Consider the following 19,644-nt stretch of genomic DNA (forward strand, 5'->3'; position numbering starts at 1 on the left):
CTCAAGGCTCTGCAGCGCGCGCGGTGAGGTCGGCGCATCCCCGCCCAGCTACCTCATCCCCTCTGGGCAGCACACCCACATTTGCGCTGCATCAAGCTGTGTACCCCCCTCCAGCCGTCTGGGCAGGTTTCCTCACAAATTCCTCCCACGGTCTGCGTTTCCCACTTGGGTTCCCTGCGGCCCAACCCGGTGCTCTTTCCTCTGGCTTTCCATTTGACAGGAGTGCTCTCAAACCCAACTTCTCCAGGTCTGGGGCGCACTGAACCCTCTGTTCTCAAGACCCCAGCTTGGCCTTAGCTCATGCGGGAGATAGTAAAAGCCTTCCTGACCTCCGCAGTACTAGGAAATGTGGGGTTTTTGCTAAAAACACCGGCAACCACAGGTTATGTTACCCAAGAATTTGTCCCAGACACATTTTTAAAAAGTTTTTATATTATTTTATTTTAGATCTCAAAATGAAAAACTCAATGGTAATAATAAAGGACAGAAGGCAGGCAGGCGGGATCAGGGCAGATACCGCTGGACGGCAGGTGCTCTAGATGCTTCCATAGTGCCAGGGCCCAAAGGCTTCCTGGGCCAGACTCTCTGTCCTGCTCAGAAACTCGCAGATTGGAGACGTGGGCTTGATTGCTTGAGGAGACTTGCCCCCTGTGACAGACATCTCCTGGGCAGAGATTGGGAAGGGGAGCCCGTGCGTGCGACACCGTCTCGCTTTTCCTGGGTCTCACCACGATCCCTGCCGCCCGTCTGATGGTTTTCCATGTTGCTGCCTTCTAGGTGGCAGGGCAGTGCACTCGAAAGAAAATCACAGCCGTGCCTCTTTTGCACGCCCAAGAAGTCTGGCAGCTCCAGAGACAATGCACCGAATCTTTTACATTTAATCTTTTCTTTTCTTTGGTTTGTCAGTGTTTCACGTCCGCTTCCATTGGACTTAGAGCGTGTTTACAAAGAGGAGGCAACATGGGGCTCTGAGATAATAGCAAGACGGGGAAGAGGTGATGGAAGAGAAAACGCACCCCCTTGCTGACTTTGGCCACGGACCTGGGACCCGCTACGAGGCTTGCCTTGGAGTCCACCTTGGGGGCTGCTCTCTGAGGGACCTTATCTGTGTCCTCCCCTGCAGCCATGTGATGTCCACCAGATACAGACCATCAAGGCGACCACGCGTCTCTCCTGATCAGTGTCTCACTTTATGGACTCAGCATCCCGAGCAGACTGTCCCGAGTCCAGATGACATGCCAGAGTGAGATGCTCTGCATTTTCACTTTGGATTTAGCTGATGTGACAATAAGATGGAGGCTGAGGCCCACGGGGGACCACACACAGCAGAAGCAGAGCACTGGGGATTTCACTTTGCCACGCTGTCGGCCAAAGGAAAGAAATGCCAACAAAGCAAGTTTCCTCCGCTGATTTCTGCTGGTGGCTCATGGCTCAATCTGCTCATTTCTCCCCATTTATTTTCTTCTATTTACATGTTGCTGGCACTATCTAATTTTATCTGGTTGCAATCACAGAGAAGAATTGGGAATTTGGTTTTGGAACCATCGGTAAAATAAGCATTGCTATCATCTGGACTATCTGCTCCCTGTGCTTGGGGCTGAGCTCACACGGCAAGAACTTTCTCTGCACTCAAAAGGGCCTTCTTAACACGAGAAGCTCTAGGAAACACCAAAGCCTCCCTTGTTTTCTGTCTCAGCTGTGTGTGTGTGTGTGTGTGTATTGAGGAAAGGGTTGTAAAGGGTGAAGAGTATAGGTTTTAGAATCAAAAGTCTAGTTCTTGGACCTGCTGTTCAAACCTGGGCTTCCTAAACTTAAAGTCACTTCATGTCACAGATGGCGACTGGAGCTCCAACAATCACAACCATATTCCAGGAAGGAACAAGGAAGATGAAGGGTTAAATATTTTATTATTTTTTAAATCTTTTTAAAAATATTTATTTATTTTTGAGAGACAAGAGAGAGACACAGCATGAGTGGGGGAGGGGCAGAGAGAGAGGGAGACACAGAATTGGAAGGAGGCTCCAGGCTCTGAGCTGTCAGCACAGAGCCTGATGCAGGGCTCAAACCCACGAACTTCGAGATCATGACCTGAGCCGAGGTTGGACGCTTAACTGACTGAGCCACCCAGGCGCCCCTATTTTATTTTTAAGTAATCTCTTCACCCAAGGTGGGGTTTGAACTCACAACCTCGAGATCAAGAGTTGCATGCCCCACCGACTGAGCCGGCCAGGAGCCCCCCTGGGCAACTTAGAGTATACTCTTACCATCTCACGTCTGAAATATGGATTTCAGTCTTGAGTATTGCAATTTAAGAACAACCGTTGCAGACGCAAGGTAACTGAGGCACAAATATGATGCTACTGCAATTAGTGAAATAGAGTGGGAGAGTGGGGAGCATCTGGAGGGGGAAGGGGAAGTCATTCCTTATGGATAAATGTTTAGTCAGCATCTGAGGAACGATTTACGACAATGTTACAAAACACGTCCTGCGATGAATTTACAGATGTTTACTTTTTCATTTTGGAGACTCAATCCAGGCCTTTCTCTAATACTCTATGGAAGAAGGCAGTATACTAGCCAGGGATTGCTTTGCTCTGTTGCATATTGGGGGAATTATAGAGGAATTCTCCCACTTGAGAGCAAAGTTCTTTCCATCCGGGCTACATAAAGTCAGCACGTTTATTTATAATTATTTTGGGGTGTGTCCTCCATTTTTGGGAGGATCAGCTCTACGCCCGCTGATGGACAAGACGCCACAAGAGGACTTGGCTGACGTGAAGGTGTGCACCGTTGCAGGCATGACAGGGGGGTAGGGAGTGAGCCAGAGGGGGTGAGGGCGGACACGACAGAGTCGGCCCCATCCCTCTTCTCAGCCACAGGGTCTGAGCAGACTCCCCAGGTGGTACTTCCATCTTTGGTACCAAACATCTCTTACACGTTCTGGAGCTAATTGGGAAGAAGGTGATGTGTTAATCATGGGAGAGAAAGGTTTTTGAGAATCCCGTGTGATTATCTGAGATTGTGGAGGTTCCCTTTCTCTTGATGCATGGAACGATCCCCCAAAGTAAGCGGCTTAAAACGCCAATCAATGTTTATTGGTCAACATTGGTTCTTTGTGTCAGGTGTCCGGGAATGGTTTCACTGAAGTTCTGGTCTGAGGTCTGTCATGGCCTCGTGGGTCGAATGTTGGTTGGTGTGCCAACATCGGAAAGCCCGGTGTGGGCTGGAGGGTCTGCTTCCGGCTGTTTGCAGGAGGCCTCGGTCCCTGACCGTGTGTGCTTTTCCACACATGGGCGGATTGAGTGTCCTCACAACGTAGCCACCAGCTTCCCTCAGAGAACGGCAATGAGGGGGAGAGTGAAGGGCAAAGCCTCAGTGTCATTTGTAAGCCTTGGAAGGCTTACATTTCTGTCATATCCTATGGGTTTCATAGCCCTAGTCAGTGTGGGAAGAGAGCCCATGGGGAGGTGTGTGTGTGTGTGTGAATATCTGGGGTCCCTAGAGACCGTCCTGAAGTTAGCTCCCATGAGCCTCTTGCTGCAAACATAATTATGAGAATGATGGATGTCAAAAAGGAAAAGAGACTGAGATCAGAACTGCTTGGACCACAGGGGGGCAGTCCACAAAAAAGTCTTTGAGGAGTGATTGGTTAAAGGGAATAAAAACAAACAGATCATTGTCAAGGTCATCCCCTGCTTTGAGGGAATAGAACAGAGTTTTCTCTGGTATATGAAAGTCTGGTCCCATCGTATGAACACAGCACATTTAGTTTACCTGTTCATCAGCCATGAAAAAGACAAAGCACTGACTCACACTACAACGTGGATGAACTTGACAACATTATGCTGAGTGAAAGAATCCAGACACAAAAGTCATATACTGGATGATTCCACTTACATGAAATATCCAGAACAGGCAAATCATAGAGACAGAAAGCAGATTGGTGGTTTCCGAGGACTGGAGGGGGAAGGAAATGGGGAGTGGCTGCCGAAGGGTCTCCCTTGGGGTGATGAAAATGTCCTGAAACTGCACAGTGGGTGATGGTAGCACAATACCGTAAGTATATTTAATGCCCTTGGTTATACACTTTAAACGGGTCAAAATAAGAAATTTTATACTGTGTTTATTTGACCACAGTAAAAAAATGTATGATCCCTCTGGATGTCAGTTGACTGCCACACAATAATTATAATGATAGTAACAAAATGAAAGTCACTGAACCTGCCACCTGAGTTGACTACCGTTGGCCATGGCAGCCTTCACGGGGCATCTCATGGTAGCCTCTGCCCGCGTCAGGGTGAATGAACCTTTGCTTTGCTCTCTTGGTGTGGACCACCTCTGTGGTCCTCTCCTACTGACCCAGCCCCAACTTACTTAGCCCCTTTCAGCCCTGCTGAACTTTAATCATCATGAGTCATCCATCTATCCCATGGCTGTCCACAGCAGACACTGGGTGGAATTATCTGATCTCTCATCTCAGGGGCTAGCTTCCAACCTGAAGATGTTGAGCTCAGTCTTCTTTGTCTCTCTTTGGGCCCTTGGGAACCTCGTGACCCTTCTGTGGGACCCATGGAGTCCCATAGGAGCCAAGGAGGTTGCGATTGAAACCCGGTGTCCCTCTTAGGTTGATCACACTGCATAGACCTTCCACCTCTGCTAGAGCCATCCCACTTTATTCAGGACCAAACAATGTGACCTTAATTCCCAAGATTCCCAAACAAGAGGTGAGAGATATAATCCCCCATTTATTCCTTTTCATCCTTCAGCACACGCCCTTGGGATTTTTCGTAGGTTCTCTTCCTCTTTGCAAGACACTCCCCTGTGGTTTTCAAGTGGGGGTGATTTGGCGTCTGTGGGGCATTTGGAGACATTTTTAATTGTTGCAACTTGGCTGGCAATGTTCCTGGCACCTAGTGTTTAGAGGCCTGAGATACCGCTAAACATCCTACAATGCATGGGACAGCCCCACAGCAAGGAATGATCCAGCCCCAAATATCAATAATGCCAAAGTTGAGAAATTCTGCCCTACATCAAAGTCTCTTTCTTCCTGGGGACACTGAGATTTATGACTTAGCCATAATGGAGGACAATGCACAGGAAGAGAAACCAGCTGAAGCATCATAAAAAAATGAGCTGACGTTTGCTTAGGACTTGCCTCTAGCATTCCCCGTGCTGAATAATAGAAATTATTCTATTTAATCCTTCTGTCACCCTTATGAGGCATGCGCTGTTATAGGTCCATGGAGAAATTGAGGCACAGGGAGGTTGAGCATTTTTCTCAAGCTCACCATCTGTTGAAGGGTGGCACCAGCCTTTAAACCCCGTCAGGGAAATTCTAGAGTCCTCACTATTAAGCGCTCTGTTCCATTGCCCTTGATCACACTTGTCCCGGCACAGGGTCATTGTTGTTGCCCCTGGGGGGACGACATGCTACAGAGAAGCTTTCTCAGGGCCCTCTTCATGTCCCTGTTCCTCAGGCTGTAGATGAAGGGGTTCATCATGGGAGTGACCACAGTGTACAGGACTGAGGCGAACGCCCCTGTCTGGGAGGCACGTGTCCAGGTGGAACTGAGGTAGACCCCCAGGCATGTGCCATAGAACAAGGACACCACTGAGAGGTGAGACCCGCAGGTGGAGAAAGCTTTATACTTTCCCCCCGCCGTTGAGATCCTCAGCACAGAAGAGACAATTCGGGAATAAGAGAAAAGGATCCCAGTGAGAGGAACAAAGCCCATCATGCCTGTCACAATGTATAATACAACATTATTGATGAAGGTGTCAGAGCAGGCGAGCTGCAGGACCTCAGGGAGTTCACAGAAATAGTGCGGGATTTCAATTACTGCGCAGAAAGAGAGCCGCAGCATGGTTAAACTCTCAGGAAGGGCCCCCAAAGTGCTGATGAGCCAGGTCAGGGCGAGTAACTGGGCACAAAGCCGAGGGTTCATGATGACCGTGTAGTGCAGGGGGTGACAGACGGCCACAAAGCGGTCATAGGCCATTGCAGTCAGGAGTAAATTGTCCAAAAGTCCAAAAACCGTGAAGAAATACATCTGCGCGATGCAGCCTGCGTAGGTAATCACTTTGCTCTGCGTCTGGATGTTCAGCAGCATCTTCGGGACGGTGGTGGAGGTGAAGCAGATGTCCGAGAAGGACAGGTTGGCCAGGAGGAAGTACATGGGCGTGTGGAGGTGGGAGTGTGAGATGATGGCCAGGATGATGAGCAGGTTTCCAAAGACAGTGACCAGGTACAAAGACAGGAACAGCCCAAAGAGAACAGACTGAATCTCTGGCTTCTCAGAAAGTCCCAAGAGGAGAAATGCTGGAAGCCTTGAGTGGTTTCTTGGCTCCATCTAAAGGAGTGTCTGCTAAGAACACAAGAAGCCTTCAAGACTAAATCGGTAACCAACAGGCATCTCAGAAACGTAATCACCTTTACCTTGAATCCGATATTGAGGACAGAATTATTTACTCAGTGGTCTCTTCTTTTTTGCTTGTCAATTTGGGCCTTCCAAAGGCCGCCAAATCCCCTGTATTGCCACCACCAGCTGGCTAACCTACCCGCGAAAACTAACTTTGCACTCCAAGCTGACCTCAAGTTGTTCAGCTGTACTGACACCTGGTTACCCTGCCTTAGCCCTCTCAGATTTCTTTGCATTAATTCATACTTTACTTTCAAATGCCTTTAGAATAAAAGCATAATTGTTATTATTATTCTAATACAGATTGAAAAGGCCACGGTCCAGGCGTACCTGAGTGGCTCAGTCGGTTAAGTGTTCAACTCTCGATTTCGGCTCAGGTCATGATCTCGTGGTTCGTGAGTTCAAGCCCCTCGTTGGGCTCTGTGCTGGTGGCACAGAGCCTGCTTGGGACTCTCTCTCCCCATCTGTCCTTCCCCTGCTCGCACAGGTGTGCTTTCTCTCTCTCAAAAATAAATAAACATTAAAAAAAAGAGGCTAGGATCTGTTTACATAATTTACATAAGCTATGGTAATGTCCTGATATTTTTCCACTTGACCATTTAAAATGTATGACGGGCCAATCATCAAAGAAGAAACTGAGTCATCAACCAACTTTATCTCCCAGAAAGGATGCCAAATTACTAATTTTGAAATCTCTCAAGACCTACTTGCCATAAATAAAAATTATTTGGAAGCATGTGAAAATAAACGTCCCAGTGAGTCTTCTGAAACTATTTTAATCATGATACAAAAACCAACAGCCCACTACAATAGCAGCAAGACAACAAAAAGCACAGATTAATCTCTTTAATTAGTATATTAGGAAAACTCTCAAAGACAATAGCAATAAAATATACTCAGCAATTTATCAAGCAAACCAAATGCCATGACCAGATAGCATTCAACCTTGGAACGCAGTCAGCATTTCATACTGGTGATTTATTGATTGTCATAGAGCAAATGAGTAGGAAAAAATATCCAAATATAATCATCCTTTTTTTTTTTAATGTTTAGTTATTTCTGAGAGAGAGAGACACCAAGCACAAGTGTGGGAGGGACAGAGAGAGAGGGAGATGCAGAATCTGAAGCAGGCTCTGGGTTCCAAGCTGTCAGCACAGAGCCTGATGCGGGGCTCAAACCAATGAACCATGAGATCATGACATGAACTGAAGTCAGATGCTCAACCGACTGAGCCACCAAGTGCCCCTAGTAGGATCATATTTAAAAAATTATTTTAAGATTATCTTTTAAAAAAATATTTTTTTTGACTTATTTTGAGAGAGACAGAGGCAGAGAGAGAGAGAGAGAGAGAGAGAGAGAGAGGGAGAGAGAGAATCCCAAGCAGGTTCCACACTGTCAGCGTAGATCCTGATGCGGGGGTGGGGCTTGAACTAAAAAACCATGACATCATGACCTCAGCCAAAATCAAGAGTCAGACACTCAAACGACTGAGCCACCCAAGTGGCCCAGGATCATCTTTTTAAATGCTAGAGATACTGCTTGAAAACAGTTCTGAGGAAACTGTAAATAGAATATTCTGAACTGTGGTAAAATGGTTTCCTTGACCATCAGCTAATATCAACCCTGACCGGAAAGTATTTGAGGAATCCCCATGAAGATGATACAGAAGACAAGTGTGCCTGTCACTGCCAGTATGCAGCACTGCTCTGAAGTTTCAAACCAAATAACCAAAGAAGACAAAGCAAAGACAGGTTCATGTCTTGGGGAAAAGTAAATCGATCACACTTTTCAGAGGATAGAATTGGTTTACACGAAATCAGTTGGAAAACTGCGACAGCTAAGAAGTCATTCTGATAAGGCTGGATTTAAAAACAAACATGTAGGGGGCCCCTGGGGGGCTCAGTCGGTTAAGCTTCCGACTTCGGCTCAGGTCATGATCTCGTGGTTCGTGAGCTTGAGCCCCACATTGGGCTCTGGGCTGACAGTTCGGAGCCTGGAGCCTGCTTCGGATTCTGTGTCCCCCTCTCTCTCTGCCCACCCCTGCTTGTGCTTTGTCTTTCAATAATGAATAAACATAACAAAATTAACAAACAAACAAACATGTATCATTTTCTTCTCTAGTTCCAGCAATAAGTAGGTACATAAGAGGAAAAATATCCTACTGAAAATTGTATAACACTGTAACATACACAGACCAGGGTCTGGCTCATTGAAGGTGCTGGGCATGGGGGGGGGGAGGGGCGAGAAATACTACAAATAGTAACTGATTTTTTTGGGGGGGGGTGACTTTTAGGACATTTTAGCAATTATATATTTTATATCAAGTACAAATGGAAGTCATTGAAGAGTTTTAGGTAACACAACAGTAACTAACATTGATTAACACTTACAAGGTGCAGGAACCGTGCTAATCTCTTCTGAATGGTCTCGCTTCATCTCTGTAGAAACAGGCAGAATGAGAAGGTGCCATTGTTCATGCACCTGGCAGAGACAGCTGAAGGTGGCTGTGGATGCTTGTTGGGTGCATGAGTCTGCAAGGAGCGTGGTCCCTCTGATGTGCAAGTGCCCGTAAGGTGAGCAGGGGGAGACCGGGCACTGTGTACCGTGTTAGGGGAAGCCCAACCCTCCCCCACCGCCCTCAGAGAGAGAACTATGAGGAAGATAATTCCCAGGAAGGTGGGAGAGGGCCGTGGAAATGCTGGACCAAGCCCGGGATGAAGAACATGCTAATAGAGAGGCAACCGCTATGCCTGAAGCTTCCTTCTTGGTGAGCCAGTTAGACACTTCAACTGTATTGAATCGTTTTGAATGTCTAGACTTTCCCAGTTTCCTTACCCCTGGCTGTGCAGCTGGGGAAACTGCTCCTTCCTCTTACTTCATTTCCCAAGAATGTGCTATGTTGTTCTTCTCACTCAGACGGGGTCACCTACAGGAACTGTTTTGTGAATCTCGTCTTCCCAGGCAGGTGAAGGGTGGAGGTGGCAGGGAAATGGCACCAGGCGTGGATCCCTGGACCAGGGAGATGTTTCTAGGAGGCGTGAGGAGGTTTCTTTCTTTCCTCAGATTTGTGGGCTGACGGTGAGGGGCAGTTTATTGAACTCGATGCTGAATTCTCGTAGTTTCCCCTTAAGTAACGTTTTCCATTGTACTCTTAGGGCAGTACAATTGCTAGGAATCTGGGGACTGGAATCAAAAGGGAAAATTTTCAGTCAGTTGTGTCCTCTTGGGGGTATCTCTGATGTCAGAAGAATGTGTCCCCTCCCATTGGGATCATTAAAAACCTTTTTTATTATGGAAAATCCAAACACACAGAAGTAGAAAGAAGAGTCTAATGAACTCCCATCCATGTGCTCATGTGCTCACTGAGTTCTAACAATTGTTAGCCTGTGGCCTGTCTTATTTCATCAGGAACCAGGCCACTCTACTATTTACCATGAGAGGATTATTTTCAAGCAATTCCCAGATAAAATATAACTTTGCTCATAAATATTCAAGCCACTTCAGCATGTATCTCTTAAAGAAGAGATTAAAAAGAACAAACAAATAGGGGTTTCTGGCTGGCTTAGTCGGCAGGCACTGTGATTCTTGATCTCGGGGTTGTAAGTTCGAGCCCATGTTGGGTTTAGAGATTATTTAAAAATAAAATCTTTTTTAAAAAAAAATTTTTTTTAACGTTTTATTTATTTTTGAGACAGAGAGAGACAGAGCATGAACGGGTGAGGGGCAGAGAGAGGGAGACACAGAATCTGAAACAGGCTCCAGGCTCTGAGCCATCAGCCCAGAGCCCGACGCGGGGCTCGAACTCACGGACCGCGAGATCGTGACCTGAGCCGAAGTCGGATGCTCAACTGACTGAGCCACCCAGGCGCCCCTTAAAAATAAAATCTTAAAGGCAAACAAAAATCAAATAACCCTTCACTATCCAGACCTACTTAGTTCTTGAATTTTGAATGGCAGGAACAATTGGATTTCAGGTACCAACGTGTCCATGTAGTTATTTTGATTGTTATTCTGATCATCATTCTTATTCAGTTGTAATAAAAAATGTGTGGAGACTAGAATAGAAGAAATACAGTTATATTTAAGACCAATTGGAATTTATTACTTTAAAACATTTTTTTACGTTTATTTATTTATTTTTTGAGACAGAGACAGAGCATGAATGGGGGAGGGGCAGAGCGAGAGGGAGACACAGAATCCGAAGCAGGCCCCAGGCTCCGAGCTGTCAGTACAGAACCTGACGCGGGGCTCGAACTCATGGGCCATGAGATCATGACCTGAGCCGAAGTCGGGTGCTCAACTGACTGGGCTACCCAGGCGCCGCTAGGCCAATTGGAATTTAAATAAAAATTTAACAATATACTCTTTAAATATATTTTTAAAATGAATACAGTAAAACCTTGGTTTGCGAGCCTAATTGGTTCTGGAAACATGCTTGTAATCCAAAGCACTTGTATTTCAAAGTGAATTTCAAGAACCATTGGCTCAGTTGTGATCATGTGACATTCGGCATCATGTACTACTCGTATTGCAAGACATCGCTTGTTTATCAAGTTAAAAATTTTAAAAAGTGTTTGCTTGTCTTGCGGAACTCTCACAGAATAAGTTACTCACAATCCAAGGTTTTACTGCATTTTCAGTGTCTCAGGTTTCTAATTTTATTTGTGAATTTTAAAATTCCATATACAAGTTATCTGGAGATACAGACTTAAAAAATGCTCTAGATTTCTATGCTATAACAATCAAAATTCTCTGTATATTCTTCCAGATTTATAGATGTATATTTTGCCCATGTAAAGGGCTCTGTGTTTGACCTATTCTTCTCCTTTAAAACATTATTTTAAGTTTTCATAAGAAGTCCATAATAAGGGGTGCCTGGGTGGCTTAGTTGGTTGAGGATCTGACTCTTCTTTTAAATGTTTTATTTAGTTTTGAGGGAGAGAGAGAGACAGAGAGACAGAGAGAGAGAATGAGCAGGGAAGGGGCAAAGAGAGAGGGAGACACAGAATCTGAAGCAGGCTCCAGGCTCTGACTTGTCAGCACAGAGCCCGACACGGGGCCTGAACTCACAAACCATGAGATCATGACCTGCGCCCAAGTCAGACCCTAACTGACTGAGCCACCCAGGCGCCTCTAGCATCTGACTCTTGATCTCAGCTCAGGTCTTTATCTCAGGGTCGTGACTTCAAGCCCTGTGTTGGGCTCCGTGCTGGGCATGAAGCCTACTTAAAAAAAATACTTATAATAAAATTTACCATCTCATCCATTTTTTTTTTTGTCAGAGAAAGCACTAGTGAGCAGGGGAGAGGGGCACAGAGAGACAGAATCTTAAGCAGGTTTCATGCTCAGCGCGGAGCCTGATGCAGGGCTTGATCCCATGACCCTGGGATCATGACCTGAGCCAAAATCAAGAGTCCAAAGGTCAACCGACGGGGTCACCCAGGCACCTCCAACTCATCTATTTTTAAGTGCACATTTCTGTGGTAGTAAGTACATTCACATTATTGTGCAACTATCAGCAATATCCACCCACAGAACAGTTTTGTCTTTCAAAACTGAAATTCTGTCCCCGTTGAAAAAGGCCTCCTCTCCCCTTTGCCCACAGCCCCTGGTAATAACGATTCTGCCTTCAGTCTCTATGAATTTGACTGCTCTAGTTACCTCATATAAATGGAATAATGCAGTATTTTTGTTCAGGTTCTCTGCCCATTTTTAATCAGATTTTTTTTTTTTGGTGTTGTATTGTATAAGTTCTTTATATATTTTGGATGTTAACCCCTTAACAGATATGTCACTCGTAAACATTTTCCATCATTCGGTAGGTTGTCTTTTTGTAATAGTGATGTTATTGGGACAGATAACTACACTTGTGGTGAATGTAGCATAACGTATAAACTTGTCAAATCACTAAGATGTACACCTGAAATTAATGCTAACTATACCCAAATTAAAACAAACAAAAAACCAAAAAAAACCCCCACAAGTCCACTACTAAAAAACACAGTATTTTTTGTGACTACCTTATTTCACTTAGTATAATATCCTGAAGTTTATCCATGTTATAGCAAGTACAAGAATTTCCTTCCTTTTAAGGTGGAATGATATTTTACTGTATGTATGCATCACATTTTGCTTATCCAGTCATCCATCGAAGAATGTTTGGGTTGCTTTCATGTTTTGGCTATTGTAAATAGCGTCACTATAAACACGGATGGGCAAATATCCCTTGGAGACCCTAATTTTAATTCCTCGGGGGATTCCGATTTCAACCACCCTATATCTTTCAATCTCTTCAGCTGTGAGTTAAATCTTTTTAGTAGAATATTTTATTTTTATTAGAAGGTCTCTGAGTTGTCTTGTCTGAACATGTGAAAATACAAACTGAGCTACTATAAGACTTTTCCCTATGATGTTAACATCCAGGTAGAAACAGTCTATGCCTGAAGGGAGTATTTAGGAAGTTCCCACTTTATTCTTAAAAAATTTTTTTAAAAAAATGTTTATTTATTTTTGAGAGAGCTAGAGACAGAATGTGAGTGGGTTAGGGGCAGAGAGAGGGAGACACAGAATCCAAAGCAGGCTCCAGGCTTCGAGCTGTCAGCACAGAGCCTGACGCGGGGCTCGAATTCATGAGCTGTGAGTTCATGACCTGAGCCGAAGTCGGACGCTCAACTGACTGAGCCACCCAGGCGCCCCTCCCACTTTATTCTTTAACAAAATTTTATGGAGATATACTTAACATAAAACATGGTATAAGTTTAAGGTGTCAATGAGTTGATTACAATATGATTTCCACTGCAGCATTAGCTAATACCTCTAACTTGTTACATGATTATCACTACATTTTTGTGGTGAGAACATTTAAGATCTAGTCTCTTAGAACCTTTGAAGTTTATAATACAGTATTGTTGACTATAATCCCTATGCTGTGCATCAGACCTCCAGAACTTATTCATCTTCCAGTTGCAAGTTTGTACCCTTCAACAGTATCTCCCCAACTTCTCCACCCTCCTGCCCCTGGTAACCACCCTTCTACTCTCTGTTTCTATGAGTTCAGCTTTTTTTTTTTTTTTTTTTTTTTTTTAGATTCCAAGGAGAAATGAAATCATACAGTATTTGTCTTTTTCTGTCTAACTTATTTTATTCAGCATAATGTCCCCAAGGTCCATCCTTGTTGTTGCAGATGGTTGGATTGCTTTAGTTATCAGGGCTAAATAATATCCTACTGAACATATATACCATATCTTCTTTATCCATTCATCCACTGACACTGGGTTGTTTCCATATCTTGGTTATTGTGAATAATGTTGCAATAAATAAGCATGAGAGTGAGGATATCTTTTTCATAACCTGTTTTCATTTCCTTTGGATATGTACCCTGAGGCAGGATTATAGGATCATATGGTAGTTCTAGTTTTAATATTTTTTAGGAACCTCCATACTGTCTTCCATAGTGCCTGAACCAATTTAGATTTCTACCAACAGTACATAAGTGTTCCCTTTTCTCACATCCTCACTAGTACTTGGTATCTCTTGTCTTTCTGATGATGGTGATCCAAATAGGTATGAAGTGCTATCTCATTGTGGCTTTTTGATATGCATTTCCCTGGTGATTAATGACGTTGAGCATCCTTTCATGTACCTATTGGCCATCTGGATGTTTTTTGTTTTTTTTTTTTTTTGGAAAAATGTCTATTCAGTTCCTGTGTGCATTTTCAAATCAGATTGTTTTCTTTTCTTTTCTTTTCTTTTCTTTTCTTTTCTTTTCTTTTCTTTTCTTTTCTTTTCTTTTCTTTTCTTTCTTTTTTTGTTATTGAGTTGTATGGACCACAGCCCTGATACTCAAAGAGTGGGCATGGAACCAGGACCTATGGCATCAACAACGGGAAGCTAGATAAATGTGGAATTTCTGGGCTCATATTAGCCCTGCCCAATCAGAATCTGCATTTGGGGAAGATAACCAAATGATTCCCATACATACAAAATTCGGACAGGTGCTGGTCTAGTGTTGTGTTTCTCAACCTTCTCACTGTTGACATTTGTGGTGGATAATTCTTTGTGATGAAGGTTGTCCTGGGAACAGTAGGTGCTGTGCAGCATTCCTAGCCTCAACTGACAAGGGGGGCAATTGCACCTGCCCAGTTCTCACAACCAAACACTTCACTAGATCCTTCCAAGTATCCTGGGAGGCAAAATCCCCCCTAGATGAGAATGACCAGGCTAGAGCAAGAGGCCTGTAAACACGTTGAAGGAGTTCCAATCAAAGCCCATCCCTTTGGGTTCACAACAGTTCACAATGGTGGGTAGACCATTCCACCCTTCTGAGCCCCATTCTGCAAATGTGAAATGAGACTCATAAGACTACTCACCTCGGCAAATGGACTTTTATAAAAAATTAAATGAGACAATTCACAGAAGGTGCTAATCTCAAGGCAATGTGCATAAAAGATTCAAATATATATATTTTTAGTTAAAGATTTTCTTGTTGTGCTAAAATACATGTAACAGGATTTACCATTTTAACCATTTTTTTTTCTGTTCACTGTCTATATTTTTATTATTTTATTTTTAATGTTATTCCAGTATAGTTAATGTACAGCATTACATTAGATTCAGGTGTACAATACAGTGATTCAACAATTCCATGCATCCCCCAGTGCTCACCATGACAAGTGCCCTCCTCAATCCCTGTCACCTATTTCACCCCCATCTTAACCACTTATTTTTATATTTTGACATTTATTTATTTTTGAGAGACAGAGACAGAGCACAAGCGGGGGAGAAACAGAGTGAGAGGGAGACACAGGATCTGAAGCAGGCTCCAGGGTCTGAGCTGTCAGCACAGAGCCTGACGCGGGGCTCGAACCCACAGACCGTGAGATCATGACCTGAGCTGAAGTCGGACGCTTAACCGACGGAGCCACCCAGGCGCCCCCCAATCTTAACCATTTTTAAGTGCACAGCTCGGCGGTATTAAATACATTCATGTTGTTGGGCAGCCATCACCACCATCCATTCCAGAACTCTTTTCATCTTTGAAACTGAAACTCTATATGTAACTATATACCTTTTAGTTACAAAATGTATTATAAATTAAGACTCAATGACAGCTCTGAATTTCTGTCAAAGCATTGAACTCTTAACTGTTTTGGCAAGTGTCATGAAAGCCCAAGACGGTAGTCAAAGGAACACAGTTCTTCACCTTGTTGAAAGAGGGAATAGTAATCCTCTGGGGGTATCAGTGCTGTGTCCCATCACGAATCAATATTTGGGAGACGCAAGGAACCTAGTAAAGAAAACCTCTTTATTCTTAGATTTGGAGAAAACTTCAACTCAGGGTTGGGGTAAGGTACTAGGAGGTTAGATCCCTGGGAGACATGTGAGTTCAGGGAAGAGTAATAACCAGATTCACCTGACTTGTAAGCTGGTCTCCTGGGAACAGGGAAACTACAGGGAAAAAATTCCTATCTGTGCAGAGCAATGTCCCATTGGGGATGATGCCCTCAGGGATGGGAGCAAAAAATCTCTCTTCTGCTGTTGTCCCTCAGCATGTGCAACCGTGGGCTGAATGGACACGGTTATTTCTATTGGAGTCCTATGTATGGCTAAGAGACTCCTGCTGTATTGTTTGAGAACAGAGCTTCAGTCTCCACCATCAACTATTGAGGGAGGAATTCGGACTTTCCCACAGAGACCTTGCTCCCAGAGACCCCCATGAAGGTGAGTCCAAAAACCCAGTAGGTACTGCAGGAAAGGGCCAGAGAGAATAGGATGAGAACATTTACCTGAAGCTACTTGAGAGCCAAAGCAACCTAGCCCAGCACTGGGACATCACTGTGGTTGTTGGCTTGCTTGATTCACTAATTAACGTATTTATTTATGATCCAAAAAAGAAAGGAAACATTGAAATCAGCAATGTGGGGAGATGGTTGAGAATTAACTAGTGGCAATGGAAGAGTGGTAATGGGTGGAATAAGATGGTCCCAGTAGAAGTCAAACACAAATCCAAGAATCTTTGCATTTAAGGGGAATAGAGAAATAGGGCATTAGCTACGAGGGATATGCAGTAAGCCAGGGAAAATTTGAGTATGTTTCCATATTGATGAGAAAGATCCAGACCAGTGGATCATGAGACATACATTTCATGGTGTCGTTTTTCATGTTGCATATTCTAATCAATTGAAAAAAAATTTGAGGGGCGCCTGGGTGGCTCAGTCAGTTAAGCGTCTGACTTCAGCTCAGGTTATGATCTCATGGTTTGTGGGTTCGAGCCCCATGTCAGGCTCTGTGCTGACAGCTCGGAGCCTGGAGCCTGCTTTGGATTCTGTGTCTCCCTCTTTCTCCACCCCTCCTTTGCTCACGCTCTGTCTCTCCCACTCTCTCAAAATAAATAAGCATTTAAAAAAAAAATTAATAGGTGAAAAAAGAAATACTAAAAAAAAAGCTTTACATTGCAATTACTTCCTTACTGGTGAGGATGAGTATATTTGTGGGTTTTGTAAACATTGGCTTTCTCTATTGAAAATTGTCTGGGCCAGGGGTGCCTGGGTGGCTCAGTCGGTTGAGCATCCGACTTTGGCCCGGGTCATGATCTCACGGTTTGAGTTTGAGCCCCGCGTGGGGCTCTGTGCTGGAGGCTTGGAGCCTGGAGCCTTCTTTGGACTCTGTGTCTCCCTGTCTCTCTGCTCCTCTCCTGTTCATGCTCTCTCTCTCTCTCTCTCTCAAAAATAAACATAAAAAAACACAAAGAAAATTGTCTGGGCCAGTTCTGTGCTTTTGTTTGGTGGGTTTGGAGTGTTTATATTCCTGTTTTTGACTGCATTTTTTCAAATATAAGAATTGGAGTTTCCCCACCAGCTTCATGGTTTGATGTTCGGTTCTTTATGCATATTTTCTTCCCATCTCTTACTTTTTTAAGTGTAGAGAGTTCTTCTGCATCGTTTGAATTAATAAATCACTTTTTTTTTATTTTTTATATATGAAATTTATTGTCAAATTGGTTTCCATACAACACCCAGTGCTCATCCCCAAAGGTGCCCTCCTCAATACCCATCACCCACCCTCCCCTCCCTCCCACCCCCCATCAACCCTCAGTTTGTTCTCAGTTTTTAACAGTCTCTTATGCTTTGGCTCTCTCCCACTCTAACCTCTTCTTTTGTTTCCCTTCCCCTCCCCCATGGGTTCCTGTTAAGTTTCTCAGGATCCACATAAGAGTGAAACCATATGGTATCTGTCTTTCTCTGTATGGCTTATTTCACTTAGCATCACACTCTCCAGTTCCATCCACGTTGCTACAAAAGGCCATATTTCATTCTTTCTCATTGCCACGTAGTATTCCATTGTGTATATAAACCACAATTTCTTTATCCATTCATCAGTTGATGGACATTTAGGCTCTTTCCATCATTTGGCTCTTGTTGAGAGTGCTGCTATGAACATTGGGGTACAAGTGCCCCTATGCATCAGTACTCCTGTATCCCTTGGATAAATTCCTAGCAGTGCTATTGCTGGGTCATAGGGTAGGTCTATTTTTAATTTTCTGAGGAACCTCCACACTGCTTTCCAGAGCGGCTGCACCAATTTGCATTCCCACCAACAGTGCAAGAGGGTTCCCGTTTCTCCACATCCTCTCCAGCATCTATAGTCTCCTGATTTGTTCATTTTGGCCACTCTGGCTGGCGTGAGGTGATACCTGAGTGTGGTTTTGATTTGTATTTCCCTGATAAGGAGCGACGCTGAACATCTTTTCATGTGCCTGTTGGCCATCCGGATGTCTTCTTTAGAGAAGTGTCTATTCATGTTTTCTGCCCATTTCTTCACTGGGTTATTTGTTTTTCGGGTGTGGAGTTTGGTGAGCTCTTTATAGATTTTGGATACTAGCCCTTTGTCCGATATGTCATTTGCAAATATCTTTTCCCATTCCGTTGGTTGTCTTTTAGTTTTGTTGGTTGTTTCCTTTGCTGTGCAGAAGCTTTTTATCTTCATAAGGTCCCAGTAATTCACTTTTGCTTTTAATTCCCTTGCCTTTGGGGATGTGTTGAGTAAGAGATTGCTACGGCTGAGGTCAGAGAGGTCTTTTCCTGCTTTCTCCTCTAAGGTTTTGATGGTTTCCTGTCTCACATTCAGGTCCTTTATCCATTTTGAGTTTATTTTTGTGAATGGTGTAAGAAAGTGGTCTAGTTTCTACCTTGTGCATGTTGCTGTCCAGTTCTCCCAGCACCATTTGTTAAAGAGACTGTCTTTTTTCCATTGGATGTTCTTTCCTGCTTTGTCAAAGATGAGTTGGCCATATGTTTGTGGGTCTAGTTCTGGGGTTTCTATTCTATTCCATTGGTCTATGTGTCTGTTTTTGTGCCAATATAAGTCACTTTTTATACATATTTCCAACCAGTCTCCACATTTCTGTTATTCCTTATTGTACCTTTTGGGCTTTTGTAATTAGATCTATTTCTCAAAGTCACATCACCTTCAACCATGGTTTGGAAGGCATTCTTCTTTGTCATTTGACTAAAGTTCCTCTTTTCTTCTTACACAAATATGAATTAATATATATATCTGTATATAAGATAAAATCATAATTTTAAATAATGCTTCATACGCACTTTTTAAAAAGGCTTTTTGTTGTATTTGTTATATTCTTTTATTTCCAGGTTTTTGTTATTTATTTATTTATTTATTTATTTTGAGAGGGGGAGGGGCAGAGAGAGGGAGAAAGAGAGAGAGAGAGAGAGAGAGAGAGAGAGAGAATCCCAAGCAGGCTCTGCACTATCAGCATGGAACCTGACTTGGGGCTCGAACTCACAAACCATGAGATCACAACCTGAGCTGAGATGAAGAGTTGTATGTTTAACTGACTGAGCCACCCAGATGCCCTCCCCCAAGTTTTTATGTTGTTTAAAAGTAATCTCTATGCCCAATGTGGGGCTCGAACTCCTAAGCCCAAGATCAAGAGTTTCATGCTCTACTCACTGAGCCAGCCAGGTGCCCTTATTTCCAAGTATTTAGCACCTTAATCTTGAATTACTGATCCACAAGATGTCACTACATTAATATTATTTTATACCTCTCTATAGTTTTAGACTGTCATGGTGTTTCATACAGTTGTGTGAAGGAGGTCCATGGCTAACCTATTATCACCCTCCCTGCTAGGCTTTGTTCCGTAAGCTCTGAGTTTCTTTTGAAACTTAAACTTCTATATTATGCACACACAAATATTCACACACTT

General features: G+C 43.7%; 1 protein-coding gene across 1 annotated transcript; it reads right to left on the reverse strand.

The window, feature by feature from the left end:
• Window positions 1-535: 535 nt before the first annotated feature.
• LOC106982907 (olfactory receptor 7C1-like) lies at window positions 536-6,400 on the reverse strand. The gene is made up of 3 exons (XM_015081081.3): window positions 5,413-6,400; window positions 1,017-1,041; window positions 536-664 (listed from the first exon to the last, which is right to left on the reverse strand). The coding sequence occupies exons 1-3, from the start codon at window positions 6,348-6,350 to the stop codon at window positions 536-538; spliced, it is 1,092 nt and encodes a 363-aa protein (XP_014936567.3). The 5' UTR covers window positions 6,351-6,400.
• Window positions 6,401-19,644: the final 13,244 nt, after the last annotated feature.

The sequence above is a fragment of the Acinonyx jubatus genome, chromosome A2, assembly GCF_027475565.1.
Source record: "Acinonyx jubatus isolate Ajub_Pintada_27869175 chromosome A2, VMU_Ajub_asm_v1.0, whole genome shotgun sequence".
Taxonomy (NCBI): Eukaryota; Metazoa; Chordata; class Mammalia; order Carnivora; family Felidae; genus Acinonyx; species Acinonyx jubatus.

Bases quoted from the DNA above. Each gene is read 5' to 3' on its own strand.
- LOC106982907 (XM_015081081.3), bottom strand. From the start codon at position 6,350: ATGGAGCCAAGAAACCACTCAAGGCTTCCAGCATTTCTCCTCTTGGGA. The intron at 1,042-5,412 runs GCAACAACAATG...AGCGGGTCCCAG, and splicing joins AGCATGTCGTCCCCCCAGGG to GTCCGTGGCCAAAGTCAGCA. The intron at 665-1,016 runs GTGCGTTTTCTC...ATCTCTGCCCAG, and splicing joins TGGCCAAAGTCAGCAAGGGG to GAGATGTCTGTCACAGGGGG.